This window comes from Podarcis gaigeae (genome assembly GCF_964106915.1).
Source record: "Podarcis gaigeae genome assembly, chromosome: 3".
Taxonomy (NCBI): Eukaryota; Metazoa; Chordata; class Lepidosauria; order Squamata; family Lacertidae; genus Podarcis; species Podarcis gaigeae.
The window spans coordinates 121,593,482-121,613,232 of record NC_139680.1 but is presented as its reverse complement, the minus strand read 5'-3'; the positions used below and the strand labels follow the sequence as shown (position 1 = coordinate 121,613,232).

Here is a 19,751-nt window from a genome sequence, read left to right as displayed (position 1 = left end):
TGAGGAGCCACACAGGGGCCCCGATGCCTTGCCCATGATGTGGAGTCTGAGAGTCTGGACCGGAAACGCCCCCTGCCTGAGAGACGGCTGGCCTTTCGATGCGACGGCCAGCTTCCCAATAAATGCTTGAGGGGAACAGTCTGCACCCACAAAGTCAGGCTCCCCTGGAAGTGGTGCCGGGGGATCCTATCTCTAGCCACTGCTATTCAGGCTCCAGATTTATTCCTATCCCCTCTTTTCCTCCACAGAGCTCAAGGTAGCAGATATACTACTACTACTACTACTACTACTACTACTACTAATAATAATAATAATAACAACAAATTTTTATTTATATCCCGCCCTCCCCAGCCGAAGCCGGGCTCAGAGCTGCTAACAACAATAAAAGTAACACAGCATTCTAAAACCATTTCATTTCAAAATCAATTCAAATCAAATTAATGGCAACCATTGGGCTAGAGTTCTGTGAGGATTACAGAAGGAGGGGGTCAGACTGTGCCTTGGACAAAGGCCTGGTGGAACAGCTCCCTCTTGCAGGCCCTGCGGAAAGATGTCAAGTCCTGCAGGGCCCTGGTCTCTTGGGACAGAGCGTTCCACCAGATTGGAGCCATAGCTGAAAAGGCCCTGGCTCTGGTTGAGGCCAGCCTAACCTCCCTGTGGCCCGGGACCTCCAAGATGTTTTTGTTTGAAGACCGCTATGGTTCTCTTCTTCCTCATAGAATCCCCACAAAACAGCTTAGGCTGAGAGGCAGTGACCAGCCCAAGGCCACATCAGTGAGCTTTGTGGCCAAGTGGGGATTCGAACCCTGGTCTCTCCCAGTTCTGGAGTCCCGGCACTCTAACCAGACACCACACTGGCTGCCTTTGTGATGCTCAATGAGGGGGTGCGCTGGCTTGAGGGGGAGGCATCGGAGAAGCACCTTTAGGATGCAAGGACCAGCACTGCTTCTCAGACTCAAGATCTTACACATTTATTTTGAAAAATACATTAGGTTTCCAGGAAGGAAAGGCACGGGAAGTTGTTGTTGCTTTAAAACATTTGATTTCCAAAATGCAAATGGAGAAAATTGAAAGGAGTTACATCATGCAATTACTAACAGAAGGTAACGTGTTTAACACATTCCCCCCTTTTATGTGTAGGTAGGCATATATGTAAGGTTAACTGACAACTCACCCAAAATTCCTCTTAGCACTGAGGGGGCTTCCCAAGTGGGGCTGTTTAGGTCCTATTTTTCTGCCTGTGCATTTGGCAGGCGAGAACCCAACACCTAAATTTGCGAAGGAGGGGTAGCTATCGCTGCAGGATCGGGATTCAATATGACCTTAACTCATGGGTGAGCTGGGCCCAAACTCATGAAACAAATTTCTCTGTGCACTATATAAAGGTAAAGGGACCCCTGACCATTAGGTCCAGTCATGACCGACTCTGGGGTTGCGGCGCTCATCTCGCTCTATAGGCCAAGGGAGCCGGCGTACAGCTTCCAGGTCATGTGGCCAGCAGGACTAAGCCACTTCTGGTGAACCAGAGCAGCACACGGAAATGCTGTTTACCTTCCTACCGGAGTGGTACCTATTTATCTACTTGCACTTTGACGTGCTTTCGAACTGCTAGGTTGGCAGGAGCAGGGACTGAGCAATGGGAGCTCACCCGTCGTGGGGATTCAATCCGCCAAACTTCTGATTGGCAAGTCCTAGGCTCTGTGGTTTAGCCCACAGCGCCACCCGTGTCCCGCGCATTATATACAAAGGCGCAAAATTGCACCCACACAGCTATCAAGTGCCACGGGGTTCTCAAAACACTCACCTTGTGCAAACGCTTCCTGGACGTCTCCTCCGACGCCCGCCAGGGAATCTTGGGGGACGTGAGTTGGGGTGGAGCCGGCGGAGGTGGACCGGACTGGCATGGGCATGGAGCGCCCCGTTCCGTGGCCGGGGGAGGTCGGAGGAGACCCTGCGGCCTGAGCCTGAAACAAGATGGAGACCCGTTGAGTCTGTTATCTCCTTCTGAACAGCTCTTCCAAAAGCAGAAGGCAGGCGTCAACCTCAGGAACGACAAACTCTTAGCTTAGGCAAAAGGACATGCAAGGGGTGCTTGAGCTGAGATTCCTGCATTGCAGGGGGTTGGGCTAGAGGACCCTTGGAGTTCCCTTCCAGCTCTACAATTCTATGATTCTAAATCAAATCGCCCCCAAAAGCCACATTCCCTGGTGGCATCAAACCAACTTGTCTGCAAAACGTGTTCCTAGTTTAAAGCTTTAGTATTTCCTGTTCCTCAAGTTTTATGCTGGATCATGATTTTTTAAGCGTTTTTGGGTGGTTGGGGCTCCTGTTGTAAACCCTTTTATTCCCGCTCTAAGGCCACCAGGTAACCTTTAGTTATGGAGCAGCCCAAATAATAAATAAAAGCAAGTAGCAAAAATAGTGTAAGCTGAGTTCTTGAAGAGCAAAATACCAAGATGAATATTTTAAGGAATGAAGTGATGCAGGAGACGGCTCCTGGTCCCCAAAGCCCGGCCTGAAATTCAGTGCATTTGCAGCGGGTGTTCAGTGATGCGAAGACAAGAGCTCACAGGGCATCCCTGGGGAGATGTGGGTGCGGAGCTGGTGGCCCACATGGAACAGATGCCAGATAAGGAAATCTTGGGCTGGAGTGGAAAAGGACAGGGTGGGAGGCTCTGGAAAAGTCACAGGCCTTGTGCCCTTCGGATGATCTGCAGAAAAGGGCAGCTCAGGAAATTATGCCTGGCAAGAAGGAAGCGACAGAGGAAAGTGCTCTCTCTCTCATGTAATGCTGGAATTCATGGACACCCAAGGAAGGTGGATGTTGGGAGACTGAGGGCAGGTGGAATACAGTCCTTCCTGCAGCACAGCGTTAAACTACGGAACTCTCTCCCACAGGAGACAGGGATGGCCCCCAGTTTGGGTGGCTCTGAAAGAGGAAGAGACAAATTCATGGAGAAGGAGGCTACAAGAGCCAGGATGGAACCCACATGAGGGGAAAAGGCTGCTCTGGTGCTCCAGTTCTGGCGTGCAGATTTCCCAGAGAACAGGATGCTGGCCGGATCCAGCAGGCTCTTCTTATGTCCTGAAGGACTGCAACCCCCATCAGCCCTGGCCAAGGCTTGTCCACAACATCCAGAAGGAACAAGACTGGGGAAGGCATGATGTCCAGGGGGATGTCTGGGGCCCAGATACTTCAATAAACTGGCTGGCACTGTTGTCTCCACGCTGGTCCAATAAGGGACACAAAAGAGAAATGATCTGGGCATTGCCATGAAGGTGCAGAAGCAATGGAACCAGACTGTGGAGACTTAATAATCCAAAAGAAGGCACAGCAGCCTGACTTCCTTATTCCTCCTAGCAGAAGCCCTAGAGACCGAAGGGCCTCATGCAGCCCAGCCCTCTTAGGGTCCCTTCAAGGCTAGAATTCTGGGATTCTATAAAGTTGCGGGGCTTTCCTCTGCTCCTGCCGCCCTTTGGACCCTGACCCAAGTCTCCCAGAACCCCCCAGTGCCACCACCTCTACATTTACACCTCGTTTTCCCTCCAAAGAGGTCCAGTTTGTGCTCTTCCCCACCCCATTCCACCCTGCCCACAACCCTTTGCCCAGAGGGGCCACGACCAAGTGGGAGGGTGGGGATTCAAACCCCAGTCTCCCAGGTCCTCGTCTCAAACTTGATCCACTGCCGCAGGCTGGCCTCGGCCAGGCAGCCCCAGGAGCCAGAGGGGAGCGCTCCCTTTCCGTCTCGGTGCCGTTCCTAATTTGACATGTGACAGTAGCACTTTGACTGCGTCCCCCTCTCTGTGCGCTGAGCTGCACACCGTGTCACACAGACGGCCGGAAGGGCTCATGGCTGTCGAGGCCTCAATGCTTGTGACTAATGCCATAATTACCCCATTAACATTTTACAGGCCCAACACATCCTCTCTCCTTCAGCTTCTGCTGTTGTTTCATCTGGTCTTTATCCTCTTTTACATTCTTTTCTTAAAGAAACAGCCCCCTACCTTTGAACCACATTTGCTACTATGGAAACTGTGTCGTCACCGGAGCGGATGGTGCCTGGCAATGCCCACAAAAGTAAGTCGGGGGAAGTGGGTTTCGACAGAGCTTCGCTCGAAGGATGGCAGGGGGTCTCTCTGGGCCTGGGGGTTTTTTGCAGCAGCTCCCCCCACGGCACTGCCTCCCCTAAGACCCAAACGGAGACCTTTGGGTCTGCTTTCAGACACCCTAAACTGGCCTCTGAGAGGAGTTTGCTCAGGATTTAGTGATCAACCAGATCCTGTTCCATCACAAGCCACATGCCAGCACAGGCAGCACTTCAGGGCAGGGAATCCACAGCAGGGACTCTGGTATCTAGAGGAGCCTCAAGGTCAAACCAGAAGTTGATGGTGGTGTTTTCCTGTGGCTGCTGTCTTGAAAGGCTGGGGTCTCCTGCAGCCCCTCGTTTGCAGCTTGCCAGCCTGCACTGATGAGGGTCTCCCAGCGACAGAGGGCTGAAGGGCTGCTTATCCCAAAGGAGAGCCCTGGACTCCCTTCTGGCCCTGTGTTGCCTGGCAGTTCATAGGAGCAATGGAGTCTCTTGGCTGGGGCTGGCGGGAGTTGCTGGGGAAGGCGTGGCTCTCTGGCCTACACTGCAGGGGCCCTCGCTCGTTCCAGCTGTCAGCTTTGTGTCTTTGTGTTCCCTATTTAGTATAGAGTCATACCTCGAGTTGAATGTGCTTCAGGTTGAGCGCTTTCGGGTTGCGCTCTGCGGCAACCCGGAAGTAACAGAGCGTGTTACTTCTGGGTTTTGCTGCTTGCACATGCGCAGACGCTCAAAATGACATCACACGCATGCGCGGAAGCAGCAAAACATGACCCGCACACGTGGAGACGCGCTGTCACATCTTACATTCCATTCAGGATGCAAACGGGGCTCCGGAACGGATCCCGTTTGCATCCCGAGGTACCACTGCACCCTCAGCCTGGGATTCCCCCTGGGTTGCACAGCCCTCCTGCCTGGAGGGGCAGAGGTGCCAGCTGCAAGGGTCAAATTCCCTGGTGTGCTGCCCCACGTGGCTCTGGGCGACCAAGGAAGGAAAGGGCCAAAGCTCTTCGCCTTGCCCACTTTGGCAGATATTCTGCTCCGGGGCCTCTGGGACATTGGGTTTTCCCAGTATTGGGATGCTGCGGCTGAATCGTGAGGACTGCTGTCTTGTGCCCCAAGGAGGAAAAATGAAAGTGGGGCAGGGGGAGGTTGTTGTTGCAGCAGCAGCAGCAGCAGCAGCAGCAGCAGCAAGATTTTGACTGCAGGATGAACCTCCAAGCCTGACTGCTTTGTTTCCCTCATCACCACTTCCTACAAGCAGGCCTGTAAATCTACAGAAACACATTCAAGATTTCACTGACAGCAGAGAAAGAGCACCACAGATATGGACACGGGCATGAAGGTGGCCTCAGCAGGGAGTTCCCACCTCCTGTTTTCGCACCCCTTTTCCAACACACACCCTGATGCAGATATTGGGGAAAAGATGCTGACGGACTAGAGGACTACATTCCTTGATGGCAGAGAACTTCCTCTTCGTCACCAAGAGCAGCAGGGACTTAATCTCCTCCAGGGAAAGGTGTGGGCAGCAGCCCTGCAGATCCCGAAACAAAACTCAGCCTGTGGTTGTTACGGCAAAGCACTCCCCGAAGGGTCCGGCCCCAGATGGGGAAAGGAGGAAGGAAAACAACAGAAAACCTCCTCGTGGGGTTTCTCTTGCAAGATGTGGAAACACAAGGCAGAAAAACCTCATTTTCCCCTTCTGCCAACAAAGGTCTGCTGCGGGTTTTTCACCCACACGCCTCCTGAGATTCAAGGTTTGCAATGAAGAGGGTCTGTGCTTGGCTTAGACAGATTTAAATACCACTCTCATCCCCAGGGGGGATTTTCAACAGCAAAGCAGCAGCAGAGGCTCCCTGGAGAGTCAGGAACGGAAGGGTGGGACTCAGCACTAGAGCACAGACCCAGGAAAAGGCCCAAGGTGCAGCCGAAAGGCTATTGCAGGATGAGGCAGGCAAGCCACAGCCAGCTCTCCAGGCAAGCAGACGAGGAAACTGACCACAAGGATGCAGCCGCTCAGAGGGAACTCCGGGAATGAGGGCAGGATGGAGCCTGGAATCCCAGCCAAATCAACAGCCCCCACACCTGAGAGGATATTTGACCTGGGCCAAAAACCCTGTTTGAAAACCCTGTTTGCAAAACTTCACGTTCACTCCTTGCAGCCAGTTGGGACCCACAGGCAAGACACGGAGGTGTTCGGAGTGAAACTCTACTCCTGCTGTGCCCCCAGACCCACGCTGGCCCTGCAGTCACATGTGTGGTCTCAGGAGCCACGCTGTGGTCCCCCATGTGGGGAATCACTGGGCTGCCAGTGGCAGGAGAGGAACAGCGCCTGCAGAGTGGGGGGGTTTCTTGCAGCAAAATAGTGGGACACACAACAGCATAGCTCAGCGCCCGCAAAGCTCCATCCTGACACCCTGAGGCGGCTGCCACTGCCCAGGGGAAGCTGGCAGGATCTGCTTTGTGGCACTGCTGCTCTGCCACTTAGCCCAAAAGGTTCCCAGGCAAGCTTACAGAAACCAGTGCAGCACAACTGCATGCTATGCAGAGGTTCACTGCTAAGGGTTCTGCAAATACAGGAAAATCACACATTGCTGGGTGAGAGGGAGACAGGAAGAATCCCCTGTACTCCCAGAGACTGTGCGCTGAGCAGGCCGTGCCCAGCAAGCAAGGCAGAGAGCTTGAAAGCACTTTAGGTGCTGGGTAACCCCAAGCAGACCTGGTGCAAAAAGAGATTTTAAGCTCTGCTTAGATTTACTGTATTTTTTGCCCTATAGGACGCACCAGCCCATAGGACACACCTAGTTGTTGTTTTTTTGGGGGGGGAAATAAAGAAAAAAAATATTCCCCCCCCAGCCGCGGCTTCAGCACGCCCCGCGCAGCAGGCTGCTATCCGCAGCCTAGGGAGCCCTGCAGGAACTCCTGTGGGCTCCCCAGGCTTGCTGATAGCTTCCTGAAGCCTGGAGAGCGAGAGGGGTCGGTGCGCACCGACCCCTCTCGCTCTCCAAGCTTCAGCGAAAGCCTGCATTCGCCCCATAGGACGCACACAGATTTCCCCTTCATTTTTGGAGGGGGAAAAGTGCGTCCTATAGGGCGAAAAATACGGTAACTTGAACAGTTTCAACCGGCCTGCCTTCATCTGCCTATGATTGAAATCATGCATATTAGGTACGCATAAGATGTGATCGTATTGTGTTTTTATTTTTTAGAAAAGTGGGCTTAGGTGACCATGCAGAAGAGAGACCTGTCAAAATCTACCAGCCACCATTTTTAAAGTCTCCAAAGGGGTTTGTGGGCAAGCAGGGGGTGAATGGACATGCCCTCCCTGTCTTGCCCAGTTTAGGGACAGGGATATCTACCTGGCCACCATGCGGAGCCCTGCAGACATTTAGAAATTCTGCCAGATGAAGGAGGCAATGGAAACCTTCTGCAAACCAAGAGAGGCATTTCAGAAATGGAAGGGCAGGGGTGCCACGTGTCTGCCCACAAAGAACAGCAGCTGGGATGGAGCTCCACAGACTCCGAGCGCAGAGAGAAGCTTCATGTCAGCAGGGATTCCCAGCGGGCAGCAGAAGCCAGGCAAAGAGGTGGCCAACTGGGCACCCGGAGGCTGCCACCGCCAGCAGGAGATCACCATCACCGCATGAGTGGCCCACGGTAGCAGGGAGAGGTGAGAGGGGCCTCTCTCATTTCAGAATTGGGGGGGGCTCCATTTTGGAGAGACAACTCTGCCTGCAAAAAAGGTCCTGCAGAGTCAGTGCCAGCAGGTGACCTCAGCTCAAGGCACCGGGCCAAATAAACTTGACTCCTTTGCCATCAGAAGGGAGCTGGAAAAGAAATTCCATTACTGAATCGTACTTCCCCCAACGCCAGAGGAAAAGCTGGTCCAGCTGGAGAATTCCTTGTGGGGGATAGAGTGCGTCTGCACATACATTTCTAATCAGCCGGCCTTTTTTGTGGGGACAGGGCTGGCCCTGTGGATTCCGATTTCAGAGAGCTGAAGTTTACCAACATGGGGCACGATCCACGGGGAATTTCTCTGAGGCGGATGGGAGTTGCACTGCCATATTCCCTCTTTCGTTTCATCGGAATTTGTGTGTGACGCAGCTTCCTTGCAGTTTGCGCCCCAAGATGGGCCTCCCCTAGCCTTGGCCAAGCTGTTGCCCCCCAGGTGTCAGCCCCAAACAGGGACTTGGAGTGCCAAAGACCTGGAGGGGGCCAAGCTGGAGGAGGCTGGTCTACTTTCTGGGTCTTGCACCCTGGACGCGGGTGGCGCTGTGGGTTAAACACAGAGCCTAGGGCTTGCCGATCAGAAGGTCGGCGGTTCGAATCCCTGCAACAGGGTGAGCTCCCGTTGCTCGGTCCCTGCTCCTGCCTACTTAGCAGTTCAAAAGCACGTCAAAGTGCAAGTAGATAAATAGGTACCGCTCTGGTGGAAAGGTAAACGGCATTTCTGTGCGCTGCTCTGGTTTGCCAGAAGCGGCTTAGTCATGCTGGCCACATGACCCGGAAAAACTGTCTGCAGACAAACGTTGGCTCCCTCAGCCAGTAAAGTGAGATGAGTGCCGCAACCCCAGAGTCCTTTGCGACTGGACTTAACTGTCAGGGGTCCTTTATCTTTTTTTATCCTTAATGGTGCTCCAAATCCATTGTCCTGGGTGGCAGCTGCAGTTTGCCTCCTATGGGTAGGGAGAGTTCTAAGCTGTGTTTCAAGCCCCAGAGAAGCAAGTGCAAGGGAGATCCAGCAGAGATCTTCCAACGGGCATCTCAAGACAGGGGCCACTTCCCCGCCAAACCACCTGCTTCTCCCCTTATACTGTCAGTCTGAATGCTGAGAGGCCTTGGAGCCAACAGCCGCTCCCAGTCCTGTCCGCTGGTCATTGTGTTTTCACAGGAAATGAGCAGGACCCCAAAGTGCAGTCGTGTGAAGAGCGACTACAGCAGCAGATCCCACAGACGTTTATAAAATAAGGAACGTTATGGAGTTGAATGCTGGAGTATTCAGGGCAGGTAAATGAAAGTCCTTCCTCATGGATGTGTAGTTAAGTAGCTGGGCCACAGGGCCGGATCCAGCTGCTCTTCTTATGTGCTCAACTACAAATTGACTTGTTTCTTTTAGTCAATTTAGGTCTCCGGGGACCTCTCAGACGATTTAACATGAAATCAAGAATGATGATTAAAACACAATCAATAAGAAAACTTAGCAGCTCTGGAGTTGCTGCCACCTGTGCTGGGATCAGGACTAGGCTGGGCGTTTTGCTTCTGAGCATGGGCCGCGGGAACTGGGCCAATTCAGAATCTGGCTTGGAGGTGAAGTCTGACCTGCCAGGCTCTTTTAAATAAGCAAGAGAGGCGGGTCGTCGTACTCCACCCCGATTCTGGCATGGCTGCGGAAGAGGACAGTGGCAGGCCGACAATCCCGGGGCTCGGATGGCTACAAAAATAAAACCAGGCCGCACTGTAACCCTGCAGGCTTCTCCTGGGCCAGGATCCATGGAAGTCCTGCTACGCAGAGGCCGGCTGCACAGGGCAAGGAAGTCGGGTCCTGAGAGCCAAATGCCTCCGTGGATGGGCTGGCTGCATCCCATCGCATTCCAAGTCATTTAGGAACAGAAAACACACTTGGAAATCCAGCTAAAAATAAAGCCAGCCGGCTGAGATGCTTCAGTTTCTGCAGCAAAGATGCCGGGTGCAGAAGAGGCATGAGCAGAGCTTGAGCGCTCGTTTTCTGCAAGGAAGTCCCACCGAAATCCATGATTACTGCGCAAGAGCATCTCCTTGAAGGCGGGGGCCAGGAGAAACCCAGGCAGCCGGACTCTGGGCTCAGCTGCAGGTTCTGAGCCAGGGAGGAGGCCAGCTTTCATCCCTGGAAGAGGCGGGGGTTCGGCTGGAAGAGGACTTGGAGATTAGCTCCCCCTACACACTTTCCTGTTCATGAAGGTCACCAATGTCCTGCTTCTTTCTGCGGCTTCTGGCCCAACCTGGCTGTGCACTTGGGGTACAGACAGGCCTGGTTCTTAACAGGCAACACAAAGGGGGCAGGAGGGGTGTTAGCAGGAAGTAGCTTTAGCTGAGATTCCTGCATTGCAGGGGGCTGGACTAGAGAACCCGATGGGATGCCTTCCAACTCTACAATTCTACCCCTTTACCTGAGAAGAGAAGACTCCCTGGATAAGACCCTGATGTTGGGAAAGATGGAGGGCACAAGGAGAAGGGGACGAGAGAGGACGAGATGGTGGGACAGTGTTCTTGACGCTACCAGCATGAGTTTGACCAAACTGCAGGATGCAGTGCAGGACAGGAGGGCCTGGCGTGCTCTGGTCCAGGGGGTCACAAAGAGCCGGACACGACTAAACAACTAAACAACAACACCCCTTTACCATCCAGGAGGCCAGACATGGATTCATGATGCCACATCTTTGGTTGACCTCGCCTAGCACTGCAGTTTCTCTCTCCAGTTTCCCAGCTGAGGTTGTGCTCAGGCCTGCTACCCACCAGAGCCCCCTTTCAACTGGAGATACTGGGGGTCCTCTGGAAGCAACGTTTGCGCTGCAGCCCTGGGGGATATTCCACTCCCGCATCCTGCCAGCACAAGGATTACTGTTAGCACAAAAGGACTCCCCTCCTTTCCCCCCTTCCCAAATCTGCTCCGGAGAGCTAGGGGAAGCTGAAGAACAGGTTTACGGGGGTACGCGGGAGGGAGCGGGGGGCAGAGAGAGAAAAAGCTCTGTTGCACGGCCAGAAATCCTTGAGCTACTTGGCACCAGGCTGAAGGCAACTTATTTGAAACAAGACTGAACAAATTCATGGGGGAAAGGACTATTGATCTCCACCAGCCAGGATGGCTCTGCTCTGCCCTCGGCAGGTGGTTGGCCACTGGGAGAACTGGATGCTGGGCTAGATGGGCACTGGTCTGATCCCCCAGGGCTCCCCTGATGTCCAGCCTTCCACCCAGAGGAGTGCTTAGGGTGGGCAGCCCATGCAATGCAGGCTCCTATTTGTGGCCCCCGTCAGCTGCGGCTCCTGCCTCCGAAAGGGCCCTTCTGGTCTCCCCTCTCTGTGTGTTGCGGCGAAACTTCCAGGAACACTCCCTGTTACTCCAGCAGCCCAATAACCTTTCTTTTCCCCAAAGCGTTAATAACCCCTTCCCTGCTAAAACTCCGAAACCGGCCCTGTTATCATGGCAACGGAATGAAAGAGGCTCTTCATCCCCACGTACTCCGCTGTCTCCTGAGCGAATGGAAGGCAGCCAGGTGAGCAGATGGCTGGGGAGGACAATTCCCTGCTTTCTGCCGCTGCATGCTTAAGCAAAACAAGCGCCATCACCCTCTCGGCTGCTGCCTTTCGCCAGGGCTGCGCAGAAACGCCTTGGCGGCGGCAAAGGTGCTTGTGTGCGCGGCCAGGAGAGGGGGCCGCAGCATGTGCTCCTGGCACCCGGACAGCAATGTACAGTAGAGGGGGGGGGGGCAGAGGAAGGGAGGGAAGGAGGCAGGCAGGCAGGCAGACGTGCACCGTCCATTTCGCATGTTCTATTTTGGGACTCTGCTGGCACCGGCAGCTCCCAAAAAAAGCACAGCTGTCTAATCAAACACATGGAAAGGAGGGAGGGGGGAAGCAGGCAGGATCGACGGGATTACGAGGCAGAAGATTGCGTTTAATTGCTCAGAATTGCGTAATTCAATTAAAGCGCGCCGGCACGCACGCTCATCCGTCCGGGGCCTTTGCAGCAGCTGTGGTGCTGGGGGAGCCTGTGTGGTGCGGGGGCTGCTGCTGCCGCCGCCGTGGCGGCAGGACGAGGGAGCCAGAAATAGCTAAGATGGCGGAGAACGTCAAGGACAGAGCAGCAGGGCTTGCACGCACACGCCCGAGAGAGGAGCCCGGCAGAAATGCGAAGCAGCTCATTTGGCTTTTTGGGAAAAGGGCCTGCAGACCCCCTACTCAGCCCTCGCTCCTTCCCCTTCCCCTTGGCTGCACGCAATGGTTCCAGGCCAGAGTAAACGAGGCAGAGGCTCCTCCCTTGCAAAGCGGGAGTGGGGCTCCATGGCAGGGAGAAGGCAAACTCCATCGCAGCCCTAATGATTAACTTGTGTGAAGCGGGAAGTGCCGACTGTCCAGGAACAGAGAGGGGGTCCTTCGAGGGAAGGGGCCTCCACTGTCCATTGCCCTCCGGCAGGGCTGCCTGGGCAGGGCACGGAGTGCCTGTCCCGTCAGGGCAAAGGGGCCAAAGGCAGCCCAAGACGTCCACCCCTGGCTCCGCAGAGGCACAGGCCAGACCCCGTCTGGAGAGTGACCCACAGAAAGAGGCTTGAAACTGCCCCAGAGGAGTCCAGCCAGACAAGAAGGGCAAGCCAAGCTCACCCGAGTTAAAAGCACAAACACATAACAGTTCCTGATCTACAGCCAGTGCCTGAGCTCCATCTTCTCAAGGGGAGTTTCAGCCTCACCAGGACGACGTCTGTGGGCAAGCAAAGGCCCTGGCCCCGGGCCTGGTGGTCACTGAGGAAGTGTGGGGAAGCTTGTGGGGTGCCAAACGTCTTCCCAAGGTTCATGGAGGAAGTTGTCAACATGGCGGCTTCCTGGCACGGCTAGCTATGTGCAGGGGCCTGAGACAAGGCAGAAATCTTTGGGTACAGGAGGATCGGAGTAAGAAACCAGCCACATGGTCAGCAGAAGCACTTCAGAGAAACGTTGGTCCTGAGTGAGAGCCTTGAGGGCTCCTGGGCTCCCTCTGGCTCAGGGTGAACTACGCAGGACAAGGCAGGGTCCGCAGCACAACACCCCTTGCGCACGGGACTGACCATCACTACACACCTGGTGTGCTGGGAAGTGCCCAATGCCACTGTGGTCAAACTGGGAGCCGCAAGACTGCCCCCCTGTGCCTCCAGGGAGGGGGAGGAGGAAAGGGCACGTCCTTTGGATCAGCTGAGGGGCACCTCTGGGCAGAGTCCCCCCCCCCAAAAGCCACTTCTTACATCTCTCCATTTATTTCTGCTGTCTGTTTTCTGCTCCCTGACCAATTCCTGATCCACAAGAGGACCTCCCCTCTTGTTCCATTACTTGGGAGTCTTTGGTGCAGTGCATTCTGAAAAGAATTTGGAAAACCCATGTACTTTATGTCCACTGGATGACCTCTATGTGCTTGTTGACACTCTCAAATAACTCAAATAGAGAGAAAACGTGCTTGAGCAGAAGCCAAGGCTTGTTCTTCTTCAGCAAGGCTTGTTCTTCTGAGTAACCTGTCAGCAAACATCACCTCCTCCTTTTCCTCTGCAGCAACATCTGGCCTTTGTGACAGGGATCGAGGCCACTGTATACCCCGCTAAAGCATCTCCAAGGCTAAGCTCACCCCCCCCACCCCTACCCAAAGGATCAGCCCCATTCAGCAGTTTGGCTGCAGACCCTTCTTCCTCGGATACTAGGCAGCTGTGCCAAACCCAACATCACAAAGCCCCGTTTGTTCAAAGTTCTCTTCTTTCCGCTTTATGGGACCAGGAATCCAAAAAAACCACTGGATTCCTCACACAGAGAAGCCATGGGGCGTTGCCTTCAGATAAGACTCCCACCGCAGTGGTCATGTGACGCGTCCTTGCTCCCCACCCAGGCTCTTCTCCCGTGGGATTCAGCGGCTGAGCCCAAGAGGCCTTTCTCTGCACCAGGGCTGAGGGCTCCTCCTTCGTTCCCAATGCCCAGAGCTTCCCAGGAAGACCTCCTACAGTTCGGAAGCCAGGATGGAGGCTCAGCAGAGCTTCATGGCTCCCAGGCTAAAAGCACCCTGGGCTCCAGGCCTTGCTTATTCCTAAGATTTTTCAAGAAGCGGCACCAGTGGGGAAGTGGGGGCATCTGGTGAGATAAAGGGAACAGCCACAAACCCTGATGAAAGGAGAGGTGGGGAAAGGCTCTGCCGAGAAACCGGGCGCTCATGGCCTGGAGGACGAGAGGGCCAATTCCCAGGATCAATGGCTCTTTATGCAGCCGCGGCAACTTTTACGTGGACTTGGTGCCCTGAATGAGTTTGGTGAACACCTCCAGGCCTCTGTGACGGAGAGCTGATCCAAACCACGTTTTCAGGTTTCTCTGGACGTGGCAAACTGCAGTCTACTCAGGATGCACTGAGTACTTCTACACAATGATGTCATGGAAAAATAGATCTGTGGGAGCAGATCCTCTTTCCCAAATCTTGTTTGGAAAAATAAACTGTTAACTCGGTGCTTGCAGAAACATTCTCTCTCTCTCTCCCCTTCTACCTGCCTAGCACCTTTACATCACATACAAGATACAGCCCACCATTTAACTCCCCTTCTCAGCAAGAGATTTGTATGGTTGGAAGGGACCCTGAGTAATCTAGTCCAACCCTTCTGAAATACAGGGATCCTCAAAATAAACCCACCTTAAGTTCTATGGGGAGCCTCTCCTCCCACAGCTAGAGCAGGGGACACCCTACCCCCACAAGCCAGGCTGCCAAGGAAACTCCTTGGGGCTTACCCCGGTCCCTGGGCCCTCCCCAGGAGACAGAAATGGGAGTTTCAAAAGTCTGCAGGCAGCTCACTTGAAAGGGACAGCCCATTCTTCCACATTCTGGAGTGAAACGTGTCAATATTTAACTCCGAAGCTTTTTATGAGACCCAGGTGCCGAGGGTGTGCAAGCCTTGGGGGCTGTATTCTCTCCACCCTGGGGGCTATTTGTGATGATAAGCGGGAGAGACAATTCATGCTGGTGGCTGCTTGATAGCAGCCAGACAGCCCGGCCACGTACCAGGGGGTCGTTGCAAAGGTCAGCAGCCAGCAGTCACATGGGCAAGAGCCTCTTTGCAATCTGACCAAAGGCAAAGTTTGCTTTGCCTTGTGGATGGACAGGGGGTTGTTCCCACCAGAATAGCAGGGAAGTGCAAGTGGTTTGGGGAAGTGGCTTTGCAGGGGGCCTGGAAAGGAACTGCAAAAGGGGGCAGGGCAGGTCTCTCCCCTGTGCTCCTTCCGTGCCACGTAAAGGTAACCCCTGACCATTAGGTCCAGTCGTGGCCAACTCTGGGGTTGCAGCGCTCATCTCGCTTTACTGGCCAAGGGAGCCGGCGTACAGCTTCCGGGTCATGTGGCCAGCAGGACTAAGCCGCTGCTGGCGAACCAGAGCAGTGCACGGAAACACCGTTTACCTTCCCGCTGGAGTGGTACCTATTTATCTACTTGCACTTTGACATGCTTTCAAACTGCTAGGTTGGCAGGAGCAGGGGCTGAGCAACAGGAGCTCACCCCGTGGTGGGGATTCAAACTGCCAACCTTCTGATCGGCAAGTCCTAGGCTCTGTGGTTTAACCCACAGCGCCACCCGTGTCCCCCTGCACGCCAAGTCAGACACACCAAAATGGCCACTTCCCGTTTGCTCAACAGGTGTTGTCAGAGGCTGGCAAGAGGTTGATGGAGTTGGGAGAGGGGGGCAGCGGTTTGTGGGGACCTGTGCCGGCCAGGAGGCAAGGGGCAGAGGCAGGGGAAGCTTCAGAGCTGGAGGGGGGCGCACAGGAGGGGATGGAAGAGGAGGAGGAAGAGGCAAATGAAGAGCCAGGGGCTTCCCCAGCCTCTCCTGCATCCCGTCTCCCAGAACCAGGAGGAGACTGAAGTGGGAAGAGCAGAGGAGGTTTCCACACAGGCGCAGTCTCTGGCTGTATGTGCGCAGCCCGTCAGGGGAAGGTACATGAACTAGTGGAGGGGAGAGTGGTCCCCAGTTGTGGCAACGGCTCCACAGACAGCGGATCTGGCCATAGCTGCCTAGATGCTACATTGATGTGCGTTGGGATCCAGTGCTGTAGAAGCAGCTGCGTTATCTTTCACAATAAATACAGGCAACTGCTGATTTAGGCACATCCGAATGACGTGGGATTGCGTACATGCGCATGGTGCTGAACCCAGAAGTAGCCCCTAAAACATCATTGAGGTGTCATGAAAAGGGGAAGCACTCGACAGATGTGAACGCTCACCAGAAGCTACGACAGATTGGAACTGTGAAGTCATCAGGAGGCTCTGCGCAGGAGGTCAGCCTGGCTTCAACAAGGCAGGGAAGGGGTCATTCTTGGCTTCCAGGCACCTCTTTGCACCCCTTATGGAGATTTTTTCAACAGACGCAGAAAACGTGCTTCTCCTTCCCCAAACCCAGCCTTTGGGGGACCTGCACATCACTGCAGATGTGCCAATCCCCAAGGGAAGCCCCAGCAGGCCAGAGGTTTGGCGCTTCCACCAGCTGGCTTCCATCCTGCTGCACCAGCACCAAAGGCTGCTCGCTTAGGAAAGAAGGATGGCTCCCTCTGCAGGGGACTCGGAGTTAATTGCCGGGCAGGAATAAGGTGGGGAGGGATCGTCTCCTGCAGACGTCAGTATTTTGCTGGAGGGCTTCAGCTGCATCTGGAAGTTCAGGTCTATGCAATTAATGTGGATTAGAGCACTCTGGTGCAACAAGTCTACTTTTTTAAAGTATTTTTTTTGGTTAGTAAAGTGATGGAGAAATGCACAAATGGTTGGTTGGCACCCATCTGCACCAATAAGTGTCAGATACGCAAGTGATGTGGGTGGCGCTGTGGGTTAAATCACACAGCCTAGGACTTGCCGATCAGAAGGTCGGCGGTTCGAATCCCCACGACGGGGTGAGCTCCCGTTGCTCAGTCCCAGCTCCTGCCAACCTAGCAGTTTGAAAGCATGTCAAAGTGCAAGTAGATAAATAGGTACCACTCCAGCGGGAAGGTAAACGGCGTTTCCGTGCGCTGCTCTGGTTCGCCAGAAGCGGCTTAGTCATGCTGGCCACATGACCCGGAAATTGTACACCGGCTCCCCCGGCCAATAAAGCGAGATGAGCGCCGCAACCCCAGAGTCGGTCACAATTGTACCTAGTGGTCAGGGGTCCCTTTACCTTTAAGCAAGTGACAGAGAAGGTTTTAAAAAAAGGTAAAGGTAAGGAACCCCTGGATGGTTAAGTCCAGTCAAAGGCGCTCATCTCGCTTCAGGCCGAGGGAGCCGGCGTTTGTCTGCAGACACTTTTCTGGGTCATGTGGCCAGCAGGACTAAACCGCCTCTGGCGCAACGGGACACAATGATGGAAGCCAGAGTGCATGGAAACGCCGTTTATCTTCCCGCCACAGCAGTACCTATTTATCTGCTAGGTTGGCAGGAGCTGGGATAGAGCAAGGGGAGCTCACCCCGTCGTTGTGGGGATTCGAACTGCCCTCCTTCCAATCTGCAAGCCTAAAAGGCTCAGTGGTTTAGAACACAGCGCCACCAGGGATCCTTTACCTATTTATCTACTTGCACTGGTGTGCTTTCGAACTGCTAGGTTGGCAGGAGCCGGGACAGAGCAAAGTCTCCACCCACACAAGCAGACCAGGACAGACGCTCCTTGTCATGGAACCTCCACACAAAACCGATCTGAATATTGCATCGTCTCTGGACCTCTGCATAATCCCTGTGCAAACAAATCAAGACAGATGCTCAACAAGGAGGTCTCTTGGAGGAGCCCCCCACCCCGGAAGAAACAGTTTTGCTGAGCCAGGCTTGTCAAGGCAGCAGGATGCAGGGCCAGACAGGGCTGTCCGTTTCCATGCGTGGACTCGTGCGCATGGCCAGGAAGGAGAATGCAGGGATTTCCCAAAGGCGGGAGACAATCAGGTGCCTTAGGGCAGAAAAAGCAACCAGAGCAACATGGGAGGACCTCTGCATTTCCATGTCTTGTCAATCATGCACATTTCATTAAACGCACGCGCACACAAATCAAACCGGGACTGGCTCATTAGTCTTACGTTTTGGGAAATAAACACATTGAGAAATTAAGCGGGTGTGCCAAGGGTTAATAAGCCCACACTCTGCGGGAGGCAGGAGCACCCTCATCCTGCACTGGGCACCACTTGCCTCCTGGGCACCCAAACCCCACCAGGATGAGAAAGTGCCGCACAGAGTCATTTCATGCAGAACCAAAGGGAAGAAAAGATTCACGGGGGTATCAACTTACTGCCTGCTTCTGCTCCTCTTCCTATAAAGGTTGGCAGTAAGCAAAGGTGTGAGAGAAAGAGAGAGGACAGTTAATCGTTATCAGGACGGGGGGAACAGACACAGGCAGGGATCCCCAAGAGGAACCCCCACGTCTGCCGACACTCAAGGACACCAAGAGAGGAGGCGGAGAAGGACACAGGGAAGGGAGGCAGGAGGGCAGGAGCCGCTCCCTTGCGCTGTGTGAGACCATCACGGCTGCCTCTGGCTTCCCTCCCAGGGATGCTACAGGCTGAGTCTAGGTGCCCCTGGTCCAGCGAGAGAGGGAAGGGCAGGGAGTGAGGTCTGGGCTCTGCATGCAGGAAACCTGGGTGGGAAAGAAGACACGTGAGGAAGGGCTGAAGGATCGGGGAACACTCAGAGGACTGAGCAGGGGACAGGATGTGGGATATCTAACATACAGTCAAACAAACAATTCCTGCTTTGTTAGATAGGCACATGATGGGAGCTGAAGCTCTGCGTATTCCTGTGAGCTTGTCTGTGAGAGACACTCCCCCCGTGCCCTGACAAGGAGAGGCCATAGCCATGTATTTTCTCTTACCTGCCTGGGCACACCGCCTCTCACCTCTTCCTCTTCCCTCTCTGCCAGCAATGTGAGAACACCTGCTCATCTGAGCTCCATGCTCAGACTTAAACTAGATTTACTTATGTCCTTGTAACTGAATTACTATTTTGAGCCTGCCTGAACAAAGCTGCTGTGTTTGGTTACTCTTTGACAGGTATTCTGAGTGAGTAAATGTTATTTTTACCTTCTACAAGACTGCGCGGTTATTGTTCTAAGGGGGAAATACCAGGAAAATCCAGGCTGCCTCAAAGCACCTTGGAATCCTTAAATGAAAAGGCTAAAAGTAGTCTATCAAAGCTTCCCTGTTAAGCTGCAAAGGGATGCACTCTGCTGAACTCACGAACGTGAGGAAGGAAGGATAATATCTAATAAATATATCCTCTCCTGGCATCTATCCACACCCCAACACAGCAGAGCACCTTTAAGCCCCCCAAACGCTGTCATCACGCAGGAGGAGGGGAAACACTCTTTCGCTTCTCCTCTTGCTGGGCCTACTGGGCTAAACATCGGGGGGGGGGGAATACTTCCTAAGGATAAGCAGTAATGGAACGAGTTGGGGGCAGGGCTGGGGGCTGGGATCTCCCCTGCTAGAGGTCTTCAGGCAGAAGCTGGACAGATACCTGAGCACAGAGAATGCTTCTAGCACTGGATTTCCATCACTGAGCCCTAGGGGGTTGGACTAGAGCAGGCATAGCCAAACTCGGCCCTCCAGATGTTTTGGGACTACAACTCCCATCATCCCTCGCTAACAGGAGCAGTGGTCAGGGATGATGGGAATTGTATTCTCAAAACATCTGGAGGGCTGAGTTTGCCTATGCCTGGACTAGAGGACCTCTAAAGACCCACGCCACCTGGAAGATGCTGCAGGCAAATCCCTTCTCTGCAGGAAGGGACAAAAGACAGTGAGGGAGACGAGGGCAGCCCTTCTTGGGGGCTCCGTTGGCCAAGTATGAAGGGGCTTCTGAATGCTAGAGCAGGCTGGATCTCACACACAGCCCTCTGGAGGCGGTTTCTCCCAGGGCAAGGGCCAGGGCTGTAGCTTATGGGCAGGCAGAGCCCCCGCTTTGAGTGCTGGAAGGCCTG

The 19,751-nt window shown here is 54.2% G+C and overlaps 1 protein-coding gene across 3 annotated transcripts in view; it reads right to left on the bottom strand.

Annotated features, from left to right (window-relative positions):
- DTNB (dystrobrevin beta) overlaps positions 1-19,751 on the bottom strand; it is a 97,350-nt gene that overhangs the window by 10,171 nt on the left and 67,428 nt on the right. For 2 of the 3 annotated variants that reach the window (XM_083733430.1, XM_083733431.1), the window contains exons 16-17: positions 18,066-18,086; positions 1,805-1,964 (exon numbers count right to left, since the gene is read on the bottom strand). In XM_083733430.1, the coding sequence (XP_083589556.1) occupies positions 1,805-1,964; positions 18,066-18,086 (181 nt within the window). The remainder of the gene's footprint in view (positions 1-1,804; positions 1,965-18,065; positions 18,087-19,751) is intronic. The other variant, XM_083733432.1, reaches the window with a different exon arrangement.